At 46.6% G+C, this 21,402-nt stretch overlaps 1 protein-coding gene across 1 annotated transcript in view; it reads left to right on the forward strand.

Annotated features, from left to right (window-relative positions):
• LTBP2 (latent transforming growth factor beta binding protein 2) overlaps positions 1 to 21,402 on the forward strand; it is a 123,058-nt gene that overhangs the window by 23,191 nt on the left and 78,465 nt on the right. The window contains exon 3 of the mRNA XM_074996784.1: positions 4,282 to 4,525. Within this exon, the coding sequence (XP_074852885.1) occupies positions 4,282 to 4,525 (244 nt within the window). The remainder of the gene's footprint in view (positions 1 to 4,281; positions 4,526 to 21,402) is intronic.

Consider the following 21,402-nt stretch of genomic DNA (forward strand, 5'->3'; position numbering starts at 1 on the left):
GGAATTTCTTTCGTCACTGGCAGGTTACAGTTAGTAATGTTGAAATGCCAAGAGTGATTCTGGGAAACACAACTTCCCCTTGTTCCCCTGGCTCATGGGACACTACCATGGAGCACTTCGTATACAGGCTCAGCAGGTGCAGAATGAAAGTTGAATGGGCCATGGCTCATTTGAAGGGTCACGGGTGGTGTTTACTTACAAGACTGGGCCTCAGTGAAAAAAATATCCCAGTGGTTATGTAGGGCCTTCTGGGTCCTGCATAATATCTGTTAAGCAAAGAGGGAAAAGTTTCTGCTGGGGTGGAGCTGGAGTAGCTTTCTGCTGAATTTGAACAGTCAGATATAAGGACTGTGTTGCTGTTCTCTGCTCTGTCTAGCTTTACTTTTTTCAGCCTGGTATGATTCTTATAGTGATTGCTGTAGTGTAGGAATATAACATTGTCATTGCACCTGTCAGTACTATCTATGAATGATGTTATGGGTTCTGTGACAAACTGAAGCACAGGTAACAGAAAATTGGTGAACAGACCCATTCAGCATCCCACAGGATATGCTGTGAACTAGTAAAGATGATTCTTCATTCAAAATGTAAAACTGTATTCAGTAACATGAACTAGGCAATTAAAATCTGTTAAATAGTAGTAAATTTGCTACTGCAGTGACCTCTGATGCTATGTAGAAAGCTCTTTTGTTTTGTTTTTTGTTCTTTTGGTGGGGGAGGGTGGTGTCAGGAGGTTGTTTTATTGAATTCTCTATGGGCTGCAGAGGAAGGCAAGCCTGGGGCGGCTGAACCGGAAGGTCTACTAGGGTCTGCAAAATCTGTGTGGTTTGCTGGAGAAGTCCTGTTATGTCCTGGTGCATCTCCCCCTCCTTGTCCGGCTGGGACTCTGAGGCCTTTCTCCTCTTCACTCTTTCCTTTTCCATGCTCTCTGCAGTAGTGATCCTCCAAGGCCCTTACCTCGTTCTCTGATGCAGCACTGGCATGCAGGATCTCCTGGAACATGTCATCCCAAATCCTCCTCTTTGCTTATCATCTGGCTCAGGCACTCTGCAGGTGTGGAGGGGGGAGGTCACAATGGGAGCAACTGCAGATGTAACACACAAAGGTACTATCGTCAGAGTATTCATGACAGATATCAAAACTTAGGTACGACGTTCACTCCCCTTGGTCTGGTCCCCAAAAGTTGTAAACACTACATTATCACTTCTTCTTGGGATTGATACAGCACAGTTCCAGCCACAGGACCAGCTGTAGGAAGTATGGTCATTCTGGGGTGGAGTGGGACCATGGGGGAGTAGCTCAGAAGCAAGATTATAGTTGTAAAAGGGCAATGGGGGTCTGTTACTTGGGCTCTACAGAAGTATCCACAGCGCTCTTGAAGGTGGTGGTCAGGTCTCTGCTGAGGATAGCTTGAAGCTCCTTGTAAGAGTGTCAGATCTGTAACTCAGCACCAGAACAGTTTGTGGCCTCCCTTATCTTCTGGTATTTCTGCAGCAGCTCCTTAGCTTTCATATGGAACTGCTGCTGATCCCTGTTGCAGACCTTCTCCTGTATCCCCAAACAATCTGCTCTTAGATGTCCACATTTCTACAGCTGGATCAAAGTTGTGCCTGCCCAGTCTCTTCTCCCCACAGGCCCAGGAGTTCAATACTTCCTTTGTAATCCAGGTAGGAGTGTGTCCGCAGCATGTACAGTACCTGGGATCATCAGGTGGGCAATTACACTTGACAGTGGAGACCTCCTAGATGTGCATGCCAAGTCAGGCAAATAGAACAAGGAATTTCAAAGATTTTCAGGGGTTTGAAGCGGAGGGGCAGCTTCCTGTCCACCAGGCCCCTGTGCAGCAGCGATCACAGAAGCCAGTGTGAGCATCGTGGGACAGCTTCTGGAGTCCAGTAACCATCACCATAGGAGTTGCTTTTGTATTATCGCTGTGTTAACCTATCTATGTCAACTCAGACTCGACCTTGCTGGTGAAGGTGGGGATAAGTCGGTGTAGCAGGGCAGTTATATTGGTTGGAGGGAAAAATTAGTACAGACATAGCCAAAGCTCAGTCAGCATAAGCTGCCTTGTATCCACCTAACTGGAAGGTGTAGAGCAGTTTATCTCTCTCACTGAAAGCAACTGGTATCATAAAAGATACTACCTCATCCATCTGGTCTGTTGAATATTATTATTGTTTGTGCTTTTGGATGGGAATTGCTCTTTATAGGAAACACTGATAAATGCTGGAATCCCCCCTGGCTGGAGTCTCTGTTTCAGATGTCTCTTCGTGAAGTATTGCAGCAGGGTGTACGGCAGTTTGAAACAGCAGGTTTTGTGGCATAACGGAGTGAAGATGCTACGCCATCCTCGGGGCTCTGTTTGCTAGGAGATTATGGTATGGACTCTTTAAGTCCTGTTTGAATTAATCATAAGTGACATTGAACCCCATTGTTTCATTTGTCACTGGCCTGGTGGGAATTCTTGCCTGAGTGGGACCCCACATGTGCTCTGTGATCTGTACTGATGGCTAATTCCCAGCACGGAGGAGTTTAATTCCAGTTGTTGGTGTTAGCCTATACAACCTAAGTGGCTTGGGATCTGCCCATCCCTGAGACCTGCCTCTCTCCCAGTACATTAAGTAACATAGCAGTCAAGGTCAACCAGCCAACATGCCTGTGATCTCATTGGGAATGGGCAGCTAGCAGGCCGTTTTCAGACAGGACTCCCCAACCCCACTGCTCCAGTGGGGCTGCAGGACCTTTCTGTTCTGGACTCTAGGGAGAGGAAGAGGTCTCTGAGAGTGAGTCACGCTGGGAGAGGAGGTGGCATGTGGGGTCAGATTTGTAAATGTTTTCTTTGTCCTGTGCTTTGAGTGATGAACTAACTGGCACTTGGATACCACAATGGTGGGTGATGATGTGTGTTGCATGGGAACCAGAAGAGAAGGGAGAAAGTCCATTAAAATTCTTTGTAGCTGTTTGAGAATATGGCTGATTCATCAGGTTACCTTAGATGCTTGTTTCTTCTGCTTGGTTTGTTTGGGAAACACACAATCTAAAATAACAGTGATAGAAATGCTCACTGCAGATTTTAGCTCCCACAGGAAGGGTCTTTTTGGGCTGAGGTTGACTTGTTCTTGTGTTATCCAAACAGGTTTCCCCTAGACCTAAAATCCAAATCCTCCTGAAGGATTTCTGTTGGTTGGGGATTCCCTTCTGGTAAGCTAGATACTGTCCCTTTGCTCTCCTTTACCCATGAGCCTTGCGGCCTTTCTCCAGTGGAGAACAACTAACTTGGTCCCACTGAAGTGAACTGTGATTTCCTGACTGTTACTGACTGGATTATAAACCCAAAATGGCTCTGGTTAACTTGGGAAGCATTGGGGCCCAGCATGTAATTAATGGCACTTTCCTTCCAGAGCTGGAGCTGAAGCTGATGTGCCGTAATTAGGAACACACACAGGCTGGGAGAGTGATTTGGGCAGGAAGTTAATGAACTGCAAGTCCCCGTAGTTGCTGAGGAATTTGAGCATGGTGACTTCAGAATTAGCTGGATGGTCAGGAATGTGCTGGAGAGGACAGGGCACATCAGAGGGATCAGGGAGGGGATCCATAAAAATGTAATCATGAAATAGAATAAAAAATGAAACTAATTAAAACAGCTCCCAAGGGATCACATAACCATATTCTCTTCTGCCTCATGCGTTCACTTTCCAGTCCCTCCACATGCTATTGTACCTCAGGTTGTTCTCAGCTCTTCTTGCAATGAGGGCCATGTAGGGATGAGGCCACTGGATTGGAAGCTCTTCTGAGATGGAATTCTGGACCATTTTTGCTCTCACTGATATCAAAGGAATTCAGAAGTAGCCGCTTAAGTTTAATAGAGTGATGAGTATCAGCTTGCAGATCTCTCTCTCTCTCTCTCTCTCTCAGACCATATTAGAGATCCATGGCAATCTTAGTACAGTGATTCTCACCTCCTGGGTACTGGGTTCAGTCTAACCCAGAGCCGTAGCAACCCAAAGATGTGACCTGTGTGAAATGTTTGTCTGATCTTCCTCTTCACATCTGCCTGAACAGTTTACCCACCTTAAGGAGCTGACTAAAGGAAGGGGAATGTAGCTCCTGAACCTGGGATTTAGCCAAGTGGGGGAAGAGAAATCTCCATGGTCTGCGTTGGTGGTGGACATGTTGTGTTACCCCACACCTTAAACTGCTGCTGTGTGGGAAGGCCAATGTGGGCCTATTGCACTGGGAGCTGTGTACCTCTATTCACTCCTTTCCATGTTTCTCCAGCTGTATGCGACCCTCCCTGCCAGAACAAGGGATCCTGCAGTCGACCCCAGCTCTGCGTCTGCCGCTCGGGTTTCCAAGGAGCCCAATGTCAAGAGGTTGTTCCCGAACGAGCATACCATCCTCCAGGCTCTGTGGCTGCCATCCAGCCCCCAGCAGGCTCCCTTCCAAAGAGGACTGGCAGTGCAGCGAGAGAAGGCTCATCCAGAGGGGCCCAGACACCTGTCCTGCAGCAATCACCAGCTGGGTAAGTCACCCCAGTTACCAACAGGAACCAGATTCCCTTGATAAATGCAGGCTAACTCTTGCTGCCCAGGCCCAGTCAGTGCCCTGTGGAATAGTCCTGAGCTTTGCCATGCAGAAGACCCAACTTCCAGGCTCTTTCTTGGGGCTATTAGAGTTGCAGAGTACAGGTCCCCGAATCCACTTGAAAGCAAAACCAGGTTTGTCCCTGTCACTGTCTCCTGATCCTCAGGTACAAGTGCAACTGTTAGGGAAGAGCTTATGATGGAGAATTCACCCCATCCTAGACTTAGAAAGGTCAGTGAAGATGAGAAGGAGCCAAATAAGTAGATAGGCCACCCTGAGAGGAACTAGGTGTCCTAAGTACCCACAGCTTGATGAAAGAGCTCAGTGAGAAGAAACAGGCAGGGCTGGTATAAAGCAAGGACAGAAGGGCAAAAAAGGGCTGCAGTTAGGGAGGCTCCAAACACTTGCTGGTTGTTAAAGAGAGAATGAATGAAGGGAGGAGACCCAGGAAGAGAGTGGAAACTTCAGGGGAGTGAGGCTCTGAAGAAGGGATATATCCAGGTGGGTGGTGGAGTGAAGGCCCAAGAGATGTGGAGTAGGAAAAATCTCAGGGAAGTGGTAACAAAGTAGATGTTGCAGACCTTGGCTGTGGATTAGAGGGTCCCTGAGCTGGGACCCGGGTCTGGGGTCCCCTACCAACCACCATGGAAGTGGCACAGTTAGGACAGCGGATTTGCAGTCTTCCTGGGATACTTCATCCTATGGGAGTTGCCTAGACAGTGACTTGGCCAGAGGGCCAAGCCAGAGTGAGCACCCTGAGTCACACAGAGAGAGGCGATAGGATGGAAGGAGCTTAATCCCCAGAGCAGCCAGGAGGAGACACCGTAGTGGTCAATGTATCCCATGACAGAGCCTCTTCAAGATTTAGTAGTGTTGCCTTTTGCCCAGTTCAGTAATAGCCTTTGTGGTCTCATCTAGGAGGCCAGGTAGGTGGGTTTTTGTGTGGATGTTGCTTGGACACAGGTAAGAATATTGGTTAGAGCTATGTCATTTTTATATGTAGAGAAGAGCACAGGTACATGGGGGTAGCATAAGAATGTACACAGGTATTTCCAAGGAGCCTATATATATATCCTAGATCCTAGGACCAAAGGGCTGGTGTCACTGTTACACATTTATATTAAATGACCAGGTATAGTTCTTGTAGATAGGTAGGTGTCTGGCTATTGGTGCAGAATTATTCATATCTCATAGAACTGGAAGGTATCTCAAGAGGTCATCAACTCTAGACCCCTGCACTCACAGCGAGACTTCTCCTCCTCCCTGAGAGACCCTTGAAAGGCCTCCTATGTTTAGGTAACTCTGCAGCTGCTGTTTATTTGGTACTGTATCTAAAAGAGACTGACCCCCTTCTAGGTTGACTACTGTGTGCTGGGAGCTCAAGGTGGTTGGTTGTTTCTTGTGTGTTAAAAGTAACTCATTGGCTACAGCCCAGCTCCCTCTAAGCTTCAAGTTCTCAAACTTTTTGACATGACTCCCCCTTTTGCTTTTCACTAACCTCTCATGCCCCCACCCATTTTTGACTGAAATAAATTTAACCCTTTGCACTCATATTTAGGTGATTGGTCATGATCAACTTTTCTTCTTAGATGTTTCTGTAACTTTTGTTTTTATGGATAGGGTTGTTAACCCTAAGCCATATGAACAGGACAACAGATGGTCATCAATGGGACATTCAGTGGACACTTTTTAAACAGCTAGAGGACATTGATTTTTCTGGTGATGTCTCCCTCATTTCACACCAACATGAAAGCAAGAAAGAAAAGGTCACAACACTAGACAAAACTGCCTCAGTGACTGGACTGGGCATTAACAAGGCAAAAACCAAGACAATGAGGATCAAATACCATCATCACACTGGGAGGGGATAACCTGGAAGATGTGGAGCAGTTCATCTGCTTGGGGAGTATTATGGGCATAGACGGAGGAACAAACAGATAAAGATATCAATGCCAGGATAGGGAAGGCAACAGCTGCATTCAAGACCCTCCATCCCATGTGGAGATCACAAATAATATCTGCAAAGATGAAACTGCGGATCTTCAACACAAATGTGAAGAGTGTGCTCTTGTCTGGATGCGAGACCTGGCATACTAAAAAGTCTTCAAATCACACGCTACAGACATTCATGAACAGAGGCCCTAGGTACATCCATCACATCAAATGGCAAGACTTCATCACAAATGAGGAGCTTTGGAACAGAGCAGGACAACCACCAATTGACACTGAAATCAAGAGAAGAAAGTGGGGATGGCTAGGCCACACTCTGAGAGAACCATCATCCAGCATAGTCCATCAAGTTCTCACATGGAGCCTGAGAGGAAAATGCAGAAGTGGAAGACCTCGGACAATGTGGAGAAGGTCTACTGAGACTGAAGGACAACAACTGGGGTACTCTTGGAGCCAGCTAGAAGTTTTGTCCAAAGAGAGTGAAGTGAAGGAGACTTGTAGATGACCTATGCTCCACACAGAGTACAGGGGTTAAGTAGTAGTAGTAGCACGATCAACTAACCTGTTATGATTTTACCTGTGCATCCGGGGAAGATTGAAAAATTCACATACAAACATTAAATATTATTTTATTGAACATTTCCAAATGAGCAAAAATAGTGTACTTATTTTAATCAACACATAATATAGTGTATCACAAAAACGCTTCAAATTCAAAACTAACTAAAACTTGACTAAACTGCAGTCACAGAAGTGAGTTTACAACATACTGAGAGTTCACGGTTAAGCCAAGCTGTAATCTGTCTCGTATCTTGTATTGTGTAAGTCCTGCTCTAAGTGTAGGCTCTTTCTCTTGTGTTAGGGCGATGATACACTTCCCAACTACTACGACTAGTATTCCCAAAAGGTATCTTGCTGTTTTGTCCATTTGCAGAGTCGGGGTACCTCCTAGAACAAAGTCATGGGCAGTGGGTTGGCTGGATCCACATCAGTGTTTTTCTGTGTTTCTGGATGTCTGAGCGCAGTGCTTGGCATTGTGTCCTGCTCCAACAGGCATTCCCACCTCTTGCCTATGTCCTTTCAAGCTAAGTTCATTTTGTTGGAAACGTATAGAGCTGTGCTGCGTAGAAGCTGTGTGTGGTTTTTGTGGGGTTTCTCTCTGGATGGAGAGGAAGAGACTCTAACCCTGTAGGGGAGGCCTGCCCAGGAGCTTCCTCCTCTGACACCTTAAAATTCTTTTCCCTTTTCTCTTTGTTGTGCTCTGATTTTCTGTTTTCAGTGCTGATGAGGGCTGTGTAGGGAGCAGCAATTTGTCCTTTAGATCTGCCCACTTCCCTGAATCTGTGCATTTTGTTGTCAAAATTGTCAATAAACCGCTGCCTGCCTGCCCATTCTGGAGCAAAGAGAAAGTCCAAGCGGGAAACATTTCTAAATCGCCAACTTTGGAATCCTGTATTTTGGGATGAGGTCAAATTGGTTAAAGCCTGAAATATTAAAGGAATTGATCATGATGAGTCAGGTGAAGACAGCATTTTCCTTCTGTCCCACTGCCTGAGTGAAATCAGCACATGGAAGAAGCAAGTCTGAGGAAAGTGGAATCCAGGCAACACGTAGTGCTGGAAGGAAGAGAGAAGAAAACCATTTAGGCTGCTATCATCAGCCATTACAACAGAGGGTGTCCCAGTACACAGATGTCAGGACATGGCACAGGTGTAGCATCCTCCTGACTGTTCCTGGATGCACCGCATGTTTTCTTTCAACTCCAGGCCGGTAGGAGACAGACAGGTGTGGACCTGCCTCAGTGTTCCGTCCAGGTTGCATTTCTGTGGTAGTGAATATGCAAGTCCTAAAAAAACCACATTGGGATTAGGGTGCAGGAATCAGCCTACTGAGCCACAGGTACCTCACCTCTGTGTTCCACTTGACATTACTATCTGTTGAACTCTGAATTGAACTAAGGGCAGGACCGTAATCTGCTCTTTGAACAGAGCCCCTCTTCCATGACGGGAATAGCAGAGCTGTTCACACTGAGCAAGACTTGTGAAAGCCTCAGGCAATGGTGGTTGTTGAATGGGCTTCCTAAAGATGATCAGCATCCTGCTGTTTTTCAGGTCTGAGTGCCAGAGACATCTCTGGGCATGTGTTTTTTAATGAGCAGTGAAACATTGTACCGTGGGGACAGAAGGGGAGAGGGAGAGAGAGCCACATGGCAATGAAACACCTGTTTATTTTTTTTGCAGGGCACCCAGCTTTCCTGGTCCTGAACATGATCTCAGACCTTTCATAGGAAGTTAGATAGGCTTCAGGACTCCGCTGGCATTTGACAGCCAGACTTAGCGTCTAGCAGAGTTTAAGTTTCTGAATGCCCAGCTGCCCTTCTCTGCTGCCAGTTCTCTGGCTGGGCCCCAAGGAAATACAACTCCCTTTGGAGCTGAATTGTTGATGTGCTGATTTGTGGCAAATGGAAGGCAGTCAGTTTCTTCTATGGCTACCCAGTGGCCCCTTTCTCAGTACCATAAGGAGCATTTCATTCTTGTCACTGTTATCACATTCATACACGTGCATTTTGTATGATTGCAACAGCTGGCAATTTACCTATGGCCACCACTGATCGTTTCCTATAGGTCCTTCAGGGCTTTGTCTAGTCTAGGCCTAAGCACCATCAGGGTGAGGTTCTCACCATTTCCCTGTGAATTTTTCCACCACCTAATATCTCTCCTTGCTGGGCAGTATGAAATGGTGCTGGTAGCAGTGTTCTGAAGGGTGGGTGTGAGGTAGGCCTGTGGGTCTCCCCCATTCTGTAGTGTGTGCCAATATTCAGGCCTTTAACCCAGAATCTTTCACAAAAGTCTAGTAAATGATTTGATTTCAGGTGACTCTAAAATTTCGTATGGTACTACAGCTTCCCAAAGCTATAAAACTGATTTTATTGTTGTGTGGCCCTTCCCAGCCTGGGCTTATAACCCCAGAGAAGCTGAAGCAAAGACTTCAACTGTTATTTGTTTAGCAAGGCCAAGTTCTCTCTGTGGCATGTGATCATGACCAGTGAGTCAAGGCAGATGCCTCAGCAATTGTCTTGCCAACATCCTGGATTCAGAGAGAAGATATGCAAGAACATCTTGGGAGAGGCAGGAGTAAGGGCCCGCTGCTGTCTCTAAGTCATAGATATTGCAAGGAAGCAATGAGATTCAAAATACTGTCAGCCCCAAAACTTTCAGACAGGGTTATTGGTAATCAGGGGTGCTGAGGCCAGAACAGGGGGTTGTGAACTTTGAAGTCCCATCCCCACTACAGAAAGTGCCAGGAGAGGAAGAAATTGATCTTTAGGTCAGTTCTCACTGCAGGGTTTCCACTTGTCTTAGGTGGGTTATTTGTCTCTTGTCGTTGTGTCACCACAGTCCTGGGAACTCCAGTCGTGGACCCGGGGCCCCAATATGCTCAGTGCTGTACGAACACAGAACAGAAAGCTGATTCCTTCACCAAAGAGATTGTGATCTAAGTAACAACGTGGCAAGTTTGTGTTGCAAGGGTTTGTGAAGTAGTTCTTGACACCTAGGTCGTGAGCAGCTTCTTGTGTTGTTCAGAAATTATCCTCACCGGAAGCTGGACTTGTTTTAGACCATTTTCTGACCTCTCCCACACTTAGTTGTCTGGGTAGCTGCTGCACTAACGTTCTGGCTGTTGGTATAGGTCTTTAAGGAAAGTTTTTGGTTTCAGCCTGCTGCTGTGGTGCCTTGTAAGCAGCGTGCACAGTGTTTGGTATGTTGTCTCCTTTTTTGTGTGGTGAGTTCCGCCCCACGGTTGTGGCATACGGGAAGGCCTTTGCAAGGTATCCCAAAGAGAGCTCCCTGTTTACTGCCTGAGTTCCTTCACAGCTCAGCAGAAGGTGATTCTTAGTTCAGACCGGCTGTGTTGCAGAGCTGAGAAGCGAGCTCTCAGCTGTGTCTCCGGGCTGTACTGTGGGGGATTCCAGCTGTCATCCAAACACAAATGACTGGTGTTGAAATGAGACAGAAACCTCACTCACCACAGAGCCCAAGGAGCTGGCATGTGCAGCTTCCTAGTCTCTGTGCTGCTGCTGCCCATTTCCTTAGATGGTTACTTTAGCATGACCTTGGATGTGCTAGAACTGTTTGCTCTGTACTAGTATCCTGCCCTCAGCTATTCAGGCCATGGCGATGGCTCTGTTGGGGTTTCTTCAGGACGAGCTCCAAACAGGTACAGAACTTGATAAGGAGAGAGAGAGAATTCTTTTCCCTGGGTCCTTTGGCGAAAGTTAGGGCCCAGCCGTCCCACAATGGGTGGGCATAGACCTGTCTGAGATCAGTGACGCTGACTATGGGGATTAGTCTCAGTCACAGGTTAATGAACCTTGGGGAATTGTTGGAGGAGCCCGTATAGCTGTGGCCCTGACCTCCCAGCTCACGTGGGCCCTGTTTGTGTGGTTGACTGCTGTGACTAATGGCACCAACTGTCCTGGGAAAGAGCAAGGATTGAGTGGTAGAAGCACTGTTTTCTGCGAATAGAAACCTGCCCTTCCCCTGCTGATCCTCATGGCTCAGCCCCCAGTGAACGTGCCCAAGTTGCCTGTCCCCTCACACCTCAGGGCCCTAGCATGGAACACAGGTGTAGTGATTTCTGGGGAGCAGGCCTTAGGCTGTGTCCCTACTGAGTGCTCCTTGGGAGAGGCTGGAGAACATGACACTAACATTTCTGAGAGTATGTTGTGTATTACCATAGACCCTAGGAGCCCTACTTGGCTGTGGCTACACTAGCGAGTTGTGCTGACAAAACCTGGGTTTTGTCAAGAAATCTGGTTGGACATCCACGCACAAAATGTGTTTTTGCCAACAGTTTGTCGACAAAGCTCAGCGTTTTCACTCTTGGTGTTGTGCCTCTCAGCCGTGAGGCATAACGCTGCTGTCTGCAGAGTCTGTTGGCTAAAAAGCTGTATGGACGCTCGGGGGGCCTTCTCTCAACAGACAGGGCATCCAAAACCATGAGCAGCCCTGTCTGCTGTGCTTCCCGGTGCCTGTTTAGGCAAGAAGGCAGCTGGGCAGTCCAGCTGCTCTGTTGACAGAGCGGCGCGCTCTTCCAATTGGCTTTCATATGTGGCCACCCTCCGTCAACAGAAGTTTTGTCGGGAAATCTGTTCTGACAGTGACTTCTGTCGACAGAGCGCTGTTAGTGTGACTGTAGCCCTGGTGCACCAGAACACCTCTGTACTAGGCACTGTACAAAGACAGACAAAAAGACAGCCTGCCCCAGAGGGGTCAGAGGTTAAATATAAGAGGTGGCTACAGACCGAGGGGGTAGAACAAGGAAACAATGAAACGGTGGTCAGCAGGAGAGGCTGTGCACTTGCTGTGTTATCCCACCCCCTACCCCCAGCCTCAAGAAGAGGCAAAAGCTCCAAGGATGTCTTGAAGGCTGAGCCCTCGCTCCCAAGGGAGTTGTAATAAAGTGGAGTGTTGTGCGGTGGAGACAGCGACCCTCTCTTGGACAAAGGGCTTTTCCCCTCCTTGGTCTCGACTGTGTTTGAAGGTACAAGTTTTAAAATCATCTCCTAACTCTCTCCCTGGGGCAAACTTGTGTCCACATCGGGGGTGATTGCACTTACCCCACATCGGCTGCAGGGGCAAAGTTGTATGTTGCCCTCAATGTTCAGTGTCTTCCTGTGTACCATAGTGCACCCATCTCTGCCCTGTCAGGACAATCTTCCACCATTGTTCACTGGTTCCTTGGCTTCCTCACACTTCTTCTGACTCTACTCCTTTCCCCTGGTGGATGGGGGAGAGTCCATGTGCTGTTTTTCTATGTGCCTGGTGTTCCCCTGTTTGAAGACCCATGCTTCTGGGAGAGAAAGGTGGGCTCTGAATTCCTGTGCTGTCTTTAGGATTGGGGTGTCCAGAGCCCCTTCCTAAAATTCATATTGGGAAAAAGACAGGACTTGCTATGTCCCTTTATGACACGCCGCATTTGGCAGAGGTTCAAAAGCAGGTACTGGGTTAGAGGCAGCCACAGGGAGCTCGTTCTGTGCAGAGTGAGAGCTGGGAAGCATGGGGAAGGGTGGTACTCTTTGGTATGGTTACTGCTAGAGAGCAGCGTTGGAAGTGTTGCCTCTCTAGCCTGGGCTACCTGCAGACCCCCTGTCAGCACCATAGCCTGAATTCCTGGCGAGATTGAAGGGAGGCCCCCACAAAGAGTCCATCAGACAGGCAGAGCTGCACCTTGGCCCAGAAGCCAAACTAAATGGAAATAAGTTAGTTTTTCTACATTTGGAGCAAATAAAGAGGAATCCTTTTGATAAGGAGCATCAGAAAGGAGTGTCTCTCCCTCTCTCTCTCTCCCCAGGAATGCTCTGTGGCCCTGCAGCCACCTGCATGTTAATTCCAGGCATGTGTGTGAGGACGAGGCCCTGCCTCTCTGCTCAGACAGAAGGAAGTTGCTCCAGTGGGAGAGCAGTACATAAATCTGTAACCAGAATCTATCTGGTGGGCTCCGGCTGCCCAGATGACATATGTGCTGGATTGCGGCTGTAAAGAAAGGAAAGGCTACTGGGACCTAGTCACAGGAAGAGGAAATAGGTCTATTTTAAGATGCTTATGCACTGCATGGACACCTTGCTGGAGCTGAACTGCGTCGGCTAGAGAGCTGCCTGTGGCAGGACTTTGCTTTGACAAGGCAGTTGCTGGGAGCATGCTTGGTATTTCAGATTTAGGAGGAGGGAGGAGGACTCATTCACGACACTCTTATGTCAGTGGCACCTCTCCTTGGCACTGCCTTCTTCTCAGCACTCATGAGACATGCCGTCTTCCTGGGGAGGGTTTCCCCCTGAGCAGGAACCGGTGTGCTGTGGCAGTTTCTCCTGACTCAGGGATCACTCTCAGTTCTCCTGCAGAGCTTCTTGCGAACCTCAGGGGAAAGAGTGCAGGTTCTGCCCACTCTGCACTCTCTGTGTTGGGGTTAGGGATATCAGCTACACTGGGAGCAAAATTTAATGTAGGTCTTGAGTAACGGGATAAGGCTGAGTGTAAATGGGCTTGGTGCCTGGGGAATGTATATTTTTCTCCCTTTAAATATTAATTGAAATAATCTGTGATTGTTAAAAAACTTCATCGTAACACCACAAAAACCCTAGTGATGGGTTCAAATTCTGAAGGCAAATGAGGGACAAGGGCACTTATTTGAAAAGAGAAGTTGGATTCTGTGGAATAGAGCTTGCAACAATCTTCAGATTTCTCATGAAAATTACAGACCGGGACTTGACGACCTCCTGTAGTAATTAGAAATTTAAAATCCCACATTGGTAAAAGGAGTTAACCAGGCTAGTTCTCACTGAGGACTAGCAGGTAAGACAGCCGTCAAGTTTTGAGACCCAGCTTTCTTTGGAAGATCCTATTCCAAAAGAATATTATCCCTCCTGCAAAAGTAAAATCCCCATTTTTTTCAATTTAATATCTCTAAAGCCTCTTATCCAGTTAACCCTAGATTTACACAGGCAGGGTTCAATCTTAACTATGATGTTGCCGCTGCTGAGTGCATACAGCTATTTGTTAAATAATACAGCACACACTGTGCCAACAGCAGTTTCTTATTTAGCCTCACTAATAATGTGCATACTTGACACATCTCATGCTGTTCGTTTCATTTAAGACGGTCACTCAGTTTAAGTTAATGAGAAATACTGTTTAGTAACACCATACTAGCTTCTAAAAATGGGACCTCAGCTTGACCAAAAAGCCAGTGTATGCAAATGCTCGTCACATTCATGGTCCTTGGAAGGTTTCACACTCGTCTGGGTTCAAAACCAAATCAAGATATTCACAATACCCCCCATAACCTTGAGTTTGACTCTCAGTTGACTGGAGTAAGTCAGATAGGTCCAAGCCTCGCTTTGCACCCAGGTGGTATACTTACTCACAGGGCTTAGACACCGTCAGTATAGTGACAGTGGGGCATGTTTCCTGAAGGCAGACAGGCAGGCCCTTATTCCTGACTTTCTAGGGCACTTTTCTTTTTTAACAGTTTTCCCAAGGCAGCCAAGTGTTTAAGTTTCTTGATCCAGAGCTGTGGGCCAGTGGATACACAAATCATTGTTAAAAACGTGAAACTAAATAGCTAATGCCGGTCTAAATGGAATTATGTGAATTAAAAGAAAAGCCTTTGGAATCAAGAGAGCTCTGAGTCTCAGCCCCCCTCCATTTTGACACAGTTGAAAGCCTTTGGCAAGCAGGCTGGAAGCCTATAGGAAAACTAGAGCTGCCCAAATGCAAATGTCATTTTTCTTACATAAAAATACTGTTTTACAATTGCTTGACATGTAGCCCCATTCTCGGCAATACAGACACGCCATCGGCTTTCTAGCATTTGAAAGCTGTCAACACTTGTGAATTAAACTAAACTGAATTAAGGCCACTTTAATTCTGATTAACAGTATCCACACAGAGACTGAATAGGATTAAATTAACCCACTTCAAATTCGTGCCTTTTAATTAATTTGGATTAGTTTCCCTGGTTGTCCCTGTGCAGCCAAGACCTAATCCACTTTTTCATTCTCATTTTTCTAGCTGAAAGAAAAACCAGAATACTGTCATTTTAGACTCTGTGTTGCAGATTGGAAATACAGTATGTGTATGGTATGTGACGATGCATTAACAACTCTGGTTCACAGCATATTTTATATATAGAATAGTTGACACATAGTCTATCACAATACAGTTTCTGTAGTGATTACAGACAAAAAAATATGAAAAGAACATTTAGGCCACAAGGTCAAGCAGTGAAAGGTTGGGAAATGTGTGAATGAAAGTTGTCTGTGCCATCTTAAATCAGCCTTCTTGTGTGTAGGGTTCATTAACCCTTTGAATAAACTTTGGTAAGGAACAATTAAAGCAGAGGGGAAGAGGAGGGGCTGAGATGTGATGAGCAGAGGTGAAGGAGAGAGGAAAATCAGAGGTTGCACCTCCCTCACCCAGCACTGTTGGAACCTGAAGTATCCTGAACAAGGGAATTTGCTGGATGAAGGGAGGTCCCCTGCCCCCCGCCCACCTCCAGCCCTAGTGGCTGCCTTACCTGCTGCTGGCTGTGGCCCCACCTGCTGGCCTCTTGGAGGCCAGCTCCAGACCCAGCTGGAGAGCCAACACCATAGACATGTTGCTGCCCATCCTTCTCATAGCAGCCTCCTAGCCGGGGCTCTCTGATTCAGTAACAACGGATGTTGCCGGACGAGAGAGTTCCAGTTTTGAGAAGTGCAGCCTGTAGAAGGAGGGAACGAAGAAGGGATTAATTCATTGTTCTTTCTGAGAGAAAATGTTTCACACAAAATTCCTTTCATTTTTTTCCTCCAAATTTCCAACTTTCCTCCTTCCTGACTCGGGGTGGAGCGGGGTGTTGGGGAACAACACCATAAATACCTTTTTCCCCTTAAAATTTCCAGATGTTTTTCCCCTTGGACACTCGCATGTCTAGTGACAGCGTTTAATTATGTGAGTATATCCTACTCTTTTAAAACCTTGTTTAATAAAAAAGCTACTTAAATGAAATCAAAATGGGAGACTTATTATTCTGAAAGGAGAGTTTCCACACACAGGCTTGCACTCAAATAATGAACCATGTGAATTAAAACCAATTTAATTTATTGTGGTGCAAGCTTGGGTGTAGAGCACGTATGGGGGACCTGGAGGGAATAGAAACATAGGCAGGAAAGAAGGGAACGTGATTCAACATGGAAGAATGCCGTCTATTATGTCTGGAGGGGAAAAAAAATCCTTTTGCCCAACTTTTGCCAGCACAGATGCAGGCCTGCTGCTCAGTTCAGCTCCCTTCAGCTTGGGCAGGGCTGCTCCTGGCCCTGCATGCCCGGCTGGTTCCTGAGATAAATATTGAGGTTCTGACAGGGAAAGGAGCAAGTGCAACTTTGCAATGTGGGAATCCTCTTCTCGGAGAAACAGCTCATTCTTCAGCTGAGGGGCTGTCAGGTAAAATGCAAACAGACACGGATGTGGGCTTGGCTTAAACTCAGCTTCTAATCCCTCTGCTAATGAGCAACTAGAAGGGTAGAGCTGGCATTGATAAAGGAGCAGAATCCCCAGGAGGCCTGTTCCCTGAATCCCAACAGTGCAGAGACACAGTCTAATTGCCCAGCACAACCATAATGGCCCGTAAAGCAAGGATGGGGCAACAGTACATCAGGGGGAGTAAGGGGAAATCTAATTACAGCAGAACTGGATCGAAAGGCCAGGGCCCGTATGAGCCTCAAGCTGCAAATGAAGCTCTATTGGGGAATGTCATCTTAAATTAAATTCCAAAGTCCTCTTCAGTTTGCAGCGTTTTAAGGAAGATCAGAGATTTCCCAGTATTTCTGCTTTCTACATTCCTGCTTTTCAGGGCAGAAAAGTGACCTCTCCTTCCCACCCGTGTGTGTGTGTGTGTGTCAGGACCAGCAGCAGCCTCTTTCTACCTCTCCTGCCGTTTGCAAATAGAGAGACCCTCTTGTCCCAGCTGTGCCCTGCGTAAATGGGGGCGGATGTTATTTATTTCCCTGCCTCCCGAGGGGGTGTGTGGGTGTGAAGATGAATCGGCGGCTCTGTTTGTTGAGTGCTTTGAAGCTGGGGAGCCCAATGGAGGGGATGGGTGTTGCTAATGAACAAGATGCAAATAGGACTAAATGTGCTTGTTTTGTCTCTGTGTGACATGGAGATGAGTGACTCTCTCCCATGAACCCAACAGGAGCCTTTCCTCTGGTTACGACCTCTGCAGCACGTTTCCAGCAGGGCAGGGATTCGGTCTCCAGTGCACTGTCATCGGATCCCACTCTGACAGCCAGGGTCTCTGGAATGGGATGGTCAGCCTGCTGTGTTTGTCTGCCAAGGGCCTGTGCGGGTTGGGTTCATGCGGTCTGTGCTTCCGTCAAGTCTTTGTACTCAGTCTGTTTCCTTTCTCCATTGCCTGCCAGGTTGGGCCCCTCCTGCTTGCTGTGCTGCAGAGTTTCTCATTAGGCAATGCACTTGCTCAGAAGTGTAGTGAGGAGCCATGGCTAGGCCCCTTGGGAATGTTAATGCACTGGCTGCAGTAGGAACTTGCGTTTGGGTCATTCCATAAATTTGCAAGAGCTATCAGGGAGCTGAAGCTTTGCCCACCCAAGAGCTGTGCTGGCGCTGTAGCATCAACAAGGGCCACTCTTAGACAGAGGCGGCAGTTATAAGAGGCAGGGAAAGGCGTTACCTTCCCAAACTGCCAGGCATGGCCCCACCCATGCTCCAACCCCAGAATGTCCCCTACCTCAGTGCAGCTCCTGGGCTACCCCCAGGCTTCAGCTGCACTGGGGACACTGGGGCAGCACGCCCTGCCTCTGCGCCAGGGAAGGAGGCTGGGGACGCCTGTCTTCACTGTGCTCCACAGCTGGGGAAGTGGGGGCCATGTGCTGACTGCCCTCTGAATGCTCCAGGGCTGGAGGCTCATGTGGGGAATGGAGGTCTACCCCTGTGGTGGGAGGGCCTGGTTCGGTAGAGGAGTGGGGCAGAAAGGGTAGGCTGGAGGCTAACCTCCTCCAGCCCCAGGTTCATCCATCACCCATGTTCTTAGACCTGATTTACACAGTTTTTGAACCAGCGTAACTATTTCAGATGGAGATGGAGGTGGAGGTAGTGCTATTTTTATATTAACTAAAGTAAATGTATGGGCACAGCTTCATGTGTGGATGGTTACATGTTGGTGTAAAGCTGCCTTATGACGCTATAAATTGTCCCCATTCCCCAGAAGTGATAGCTATACTGGCATAAAGCACCTGTGTATCAGTATAACGACGTCAGCACTAGGGGCCTGGGCGGTTTTATGCCGGTCAAGGGTACCGCTTGTGTGTGTGGACAAGCTCATAACAGGCATGAATGGAAGCCAACTGGAACAAGTCATTATTAAAAAATGCTGCAGCCTATGGAGACAGCAGGATCCAGCATGCAATGCCCCATCTGGAACTGAACAACGTGGCCTCGTATCTCTTCCAGCTGCATGTCTGTCCTGGAGCTGAGAGTGACAAGATTGTGTTGGAACCCCATGGGCAGTGTCTGTACTGCACTTTGTCAGTTGGATGAAGCAGATTTCAGACATCCATGTGTGTTTTTCTTCAGGTGGTCACAGTTTTGCTCATTCTCTCCAATATCCAGTAGAACCAACTAGAAACAAAGGCAGACCCTTTATTTTTGTATCAATGGCCATGTGCATCATGTTCGTAAATCCCCTATCTGTGTCGTGCAAGTGTTATTTAGGAAGCTGGGCTTCTGGTATGGGATCAGCTGCTTTGCTCGCTTTTGGAGGAGTCAGCCAACCAGTCCGAGAACAAAGGACACTTAGTCACAAGCTCTCTTTCTTCCTTTTCAGCCCGTGGAAGAATTTGAAATATGTCAGATTAGCTGGTGTTTGTTTGATTGTTTAGGCTTGGCAAAATTGAGTTTGTTGTGTTATTTCAACACATCCTATCCATGTTTATGTTATCTCTTTAAATAGTCACAATTGCGGGGAATTATGCAGGATGGTCAGACAACAGAGTAGGTCATTCAATAATTATTTAATGACAGGAGATGTTGATTTAAAAAAAGTAAAGCTTTAACTGCTAAAACACAAAATGTCAACCTCGCATGTAAAAATATACACAGTAACTAACCTTATGTCAAATCAAATAAGTTCTCATGCATCATTTCTCTTGGTTTGCCAAGGGCTTGCATCTGTGGGAAGAGGGCCACTTTATTTAGGGTAGTGTTTGTTATTGTATTCTGTGGTTCCTTTAGAGTGAGTGAGCTGGTGCCATTGTCAGCTATGCATAGGTCACAGCAGGCATTGAACATAGCAGAAACACAGCTAAGATGAGGTGTTTAATGCCTATTTTGCTTCATTCTTCAGTAAAAAGTTTAACAGTGACTAGGTACTAAATACAATTAATATTAACACAAGGGAAGGAATGCAAGCCAATATCAGAAGGAATGCATTACAAGTTACTTAGATAAGGTAAACATATTCAAATCAGCAGAACCTGCTGAAATTTATAGGAGTGTATTTAAGGAAATAGCAGAAACAAACTCAAAACCATTGACAGCTATCTCTGAGAACTCCTGGAGGACAGCTGAGGGCCCACAAGACACAAGGAAACATGGTACCTATCCTTAAAAAGAGGAGCAGTGAGGACTTGAGGAATTAGTCCAGTCAGCCTAACTTAGATGAAACATCTTAAACATGTTTGATACCTGGAAAGATAATGGAACAAATTATTAAGCAATTGAGTTTTTAGCACCTGGGAAATAATAGGATTATATGGAATAGCCAGTATGGATTTGTCAAAAACAAATCACGCCATACAAATCTAATTCACTTCTTTATCAAGGTTCCTAATGGAGTGTATAGGAGGGAAGATGTAGGCATGATATATCTTGATTTCAGTGAGGCTTTTGACATAGTCCCACATGACATTCTCCTAAGCAAACTAGGGAAATGTGGTTCAGACAAAATTACTGTAAGGTGCCTATAAGGCGCATGCACAACTGGTTGAAAGACCATACTCAAAGAGTAGTTATCGGTGGTTTGCTGTCAAACTGGGACACAGTATCTTTTTTCAGTCCTGCTGAGGTCTGTATTTGGTCTTTTCAGAGACTTGGATGATGGAATGGAGAGTGGCCATATGAAATTTGCAGATGACACCAAGCTTGGAGGGTTACAAAGCTCTTTGGAGGACAGGATTAGAATTTAAAATGATATTGACAAATTGGAGAATTAGTCTGAAGTCAACAAGGTTAAACCAGTAAAGAAAATTGCAAAGTACTTCACTTAGGAAAGGAAAAACCAAATGCACAGCTACAAAATGGGGCGTAACTGGCAAGGGGATCATATTGCTGAAAGCAATCTGGGGGTTATAATGGATTACAAATTGAATATGAGTCAGCAATATCATGAAGTTGTGAAAAGGCTAATGTCATGCTGGGCTGCATAAACAGGAGCATACTATGAGGAGAGGTAATTGGCCTGCTGTCCTAGGTGCTGGTAAGTTCTCAGCTGAGACACTGTGTCCAGTTTTGGGTGCTACATTTAGGAAAGATTTGCGCAGATAGGAGCTAGTCCCAAGGACAGTGACAAACAGAAGAGGTTTAGAAGCTTGATTTATGAGGAAAGGTTAAAAAACATGGGCATGTTTAGTTTTGAGAAAAGACTGAAGAGGGACCTGGTAAATCTTCAAGTATGTTACGGGCTGTAAAAGAGGGTGGCAACCATTGTTCTCCATGGCTACTGGCAGTAGGACAAGAAGTAATGGACTTAATCTGTAGTAAGGGATAGTTAGATAGGAGGAAGACCCTTGCTAACTGTAAGTGTAGTTAAACTCAGGAATAGACTTTCAAGGGAGGTTGTGAAATCCATTGGTGGGGATTGGACAGGTTGGATGAGCACCTGTCAGCAAAAGTAGTCCTGCCACCATGAAGGGGGCTGTTTCTGATGACTTCTTGAGGTCCCTTTCATCTCTATTTTTCTATGTGTGTGTGTACAGGGGCACTGTGCCTCCGCTTCAGAGTCTCAAAAATGGGCTAAAAGAGAGGGGAGGCTTCTGTGGTATTGCAGGAATGTGAAGATGAACTCTTGTGCCCTGTAGAGGCTGTAAAAGTCTTACTAGAAATCTGGGGCCAGCAACTGGCTCCTCTGTTCATACATAGTGATGGCAGCTTCCTAAAAGGTACCAGTTTGCCTGGTATCAGTACTGAGAAAAATCATACACTATGGTTTCCCATGGCAACAGGCCTGAGGTTTGGGTAATGGGCTTAAGACCATGGGATATGGTGAGCCTTGCAGGCCAAGGTCCCTACTCACCTTTCCACACCCTCAGAGTGA

The sequence above is a fragment of the Carettochelys insculpta genome, chromosome 6, assembly GCF_033958435.1.
Source record: "Carettochelys insculpta isolate YL-2023 chromosome 6, ASM3395843v1, whole genome shotgun sequence".
Taxonomy (NCBI): Eukaryota; Metazoa; Chordata; order Testudines; family Carettochelyidae; genus Carettochelys; species Carettochelys insculpta.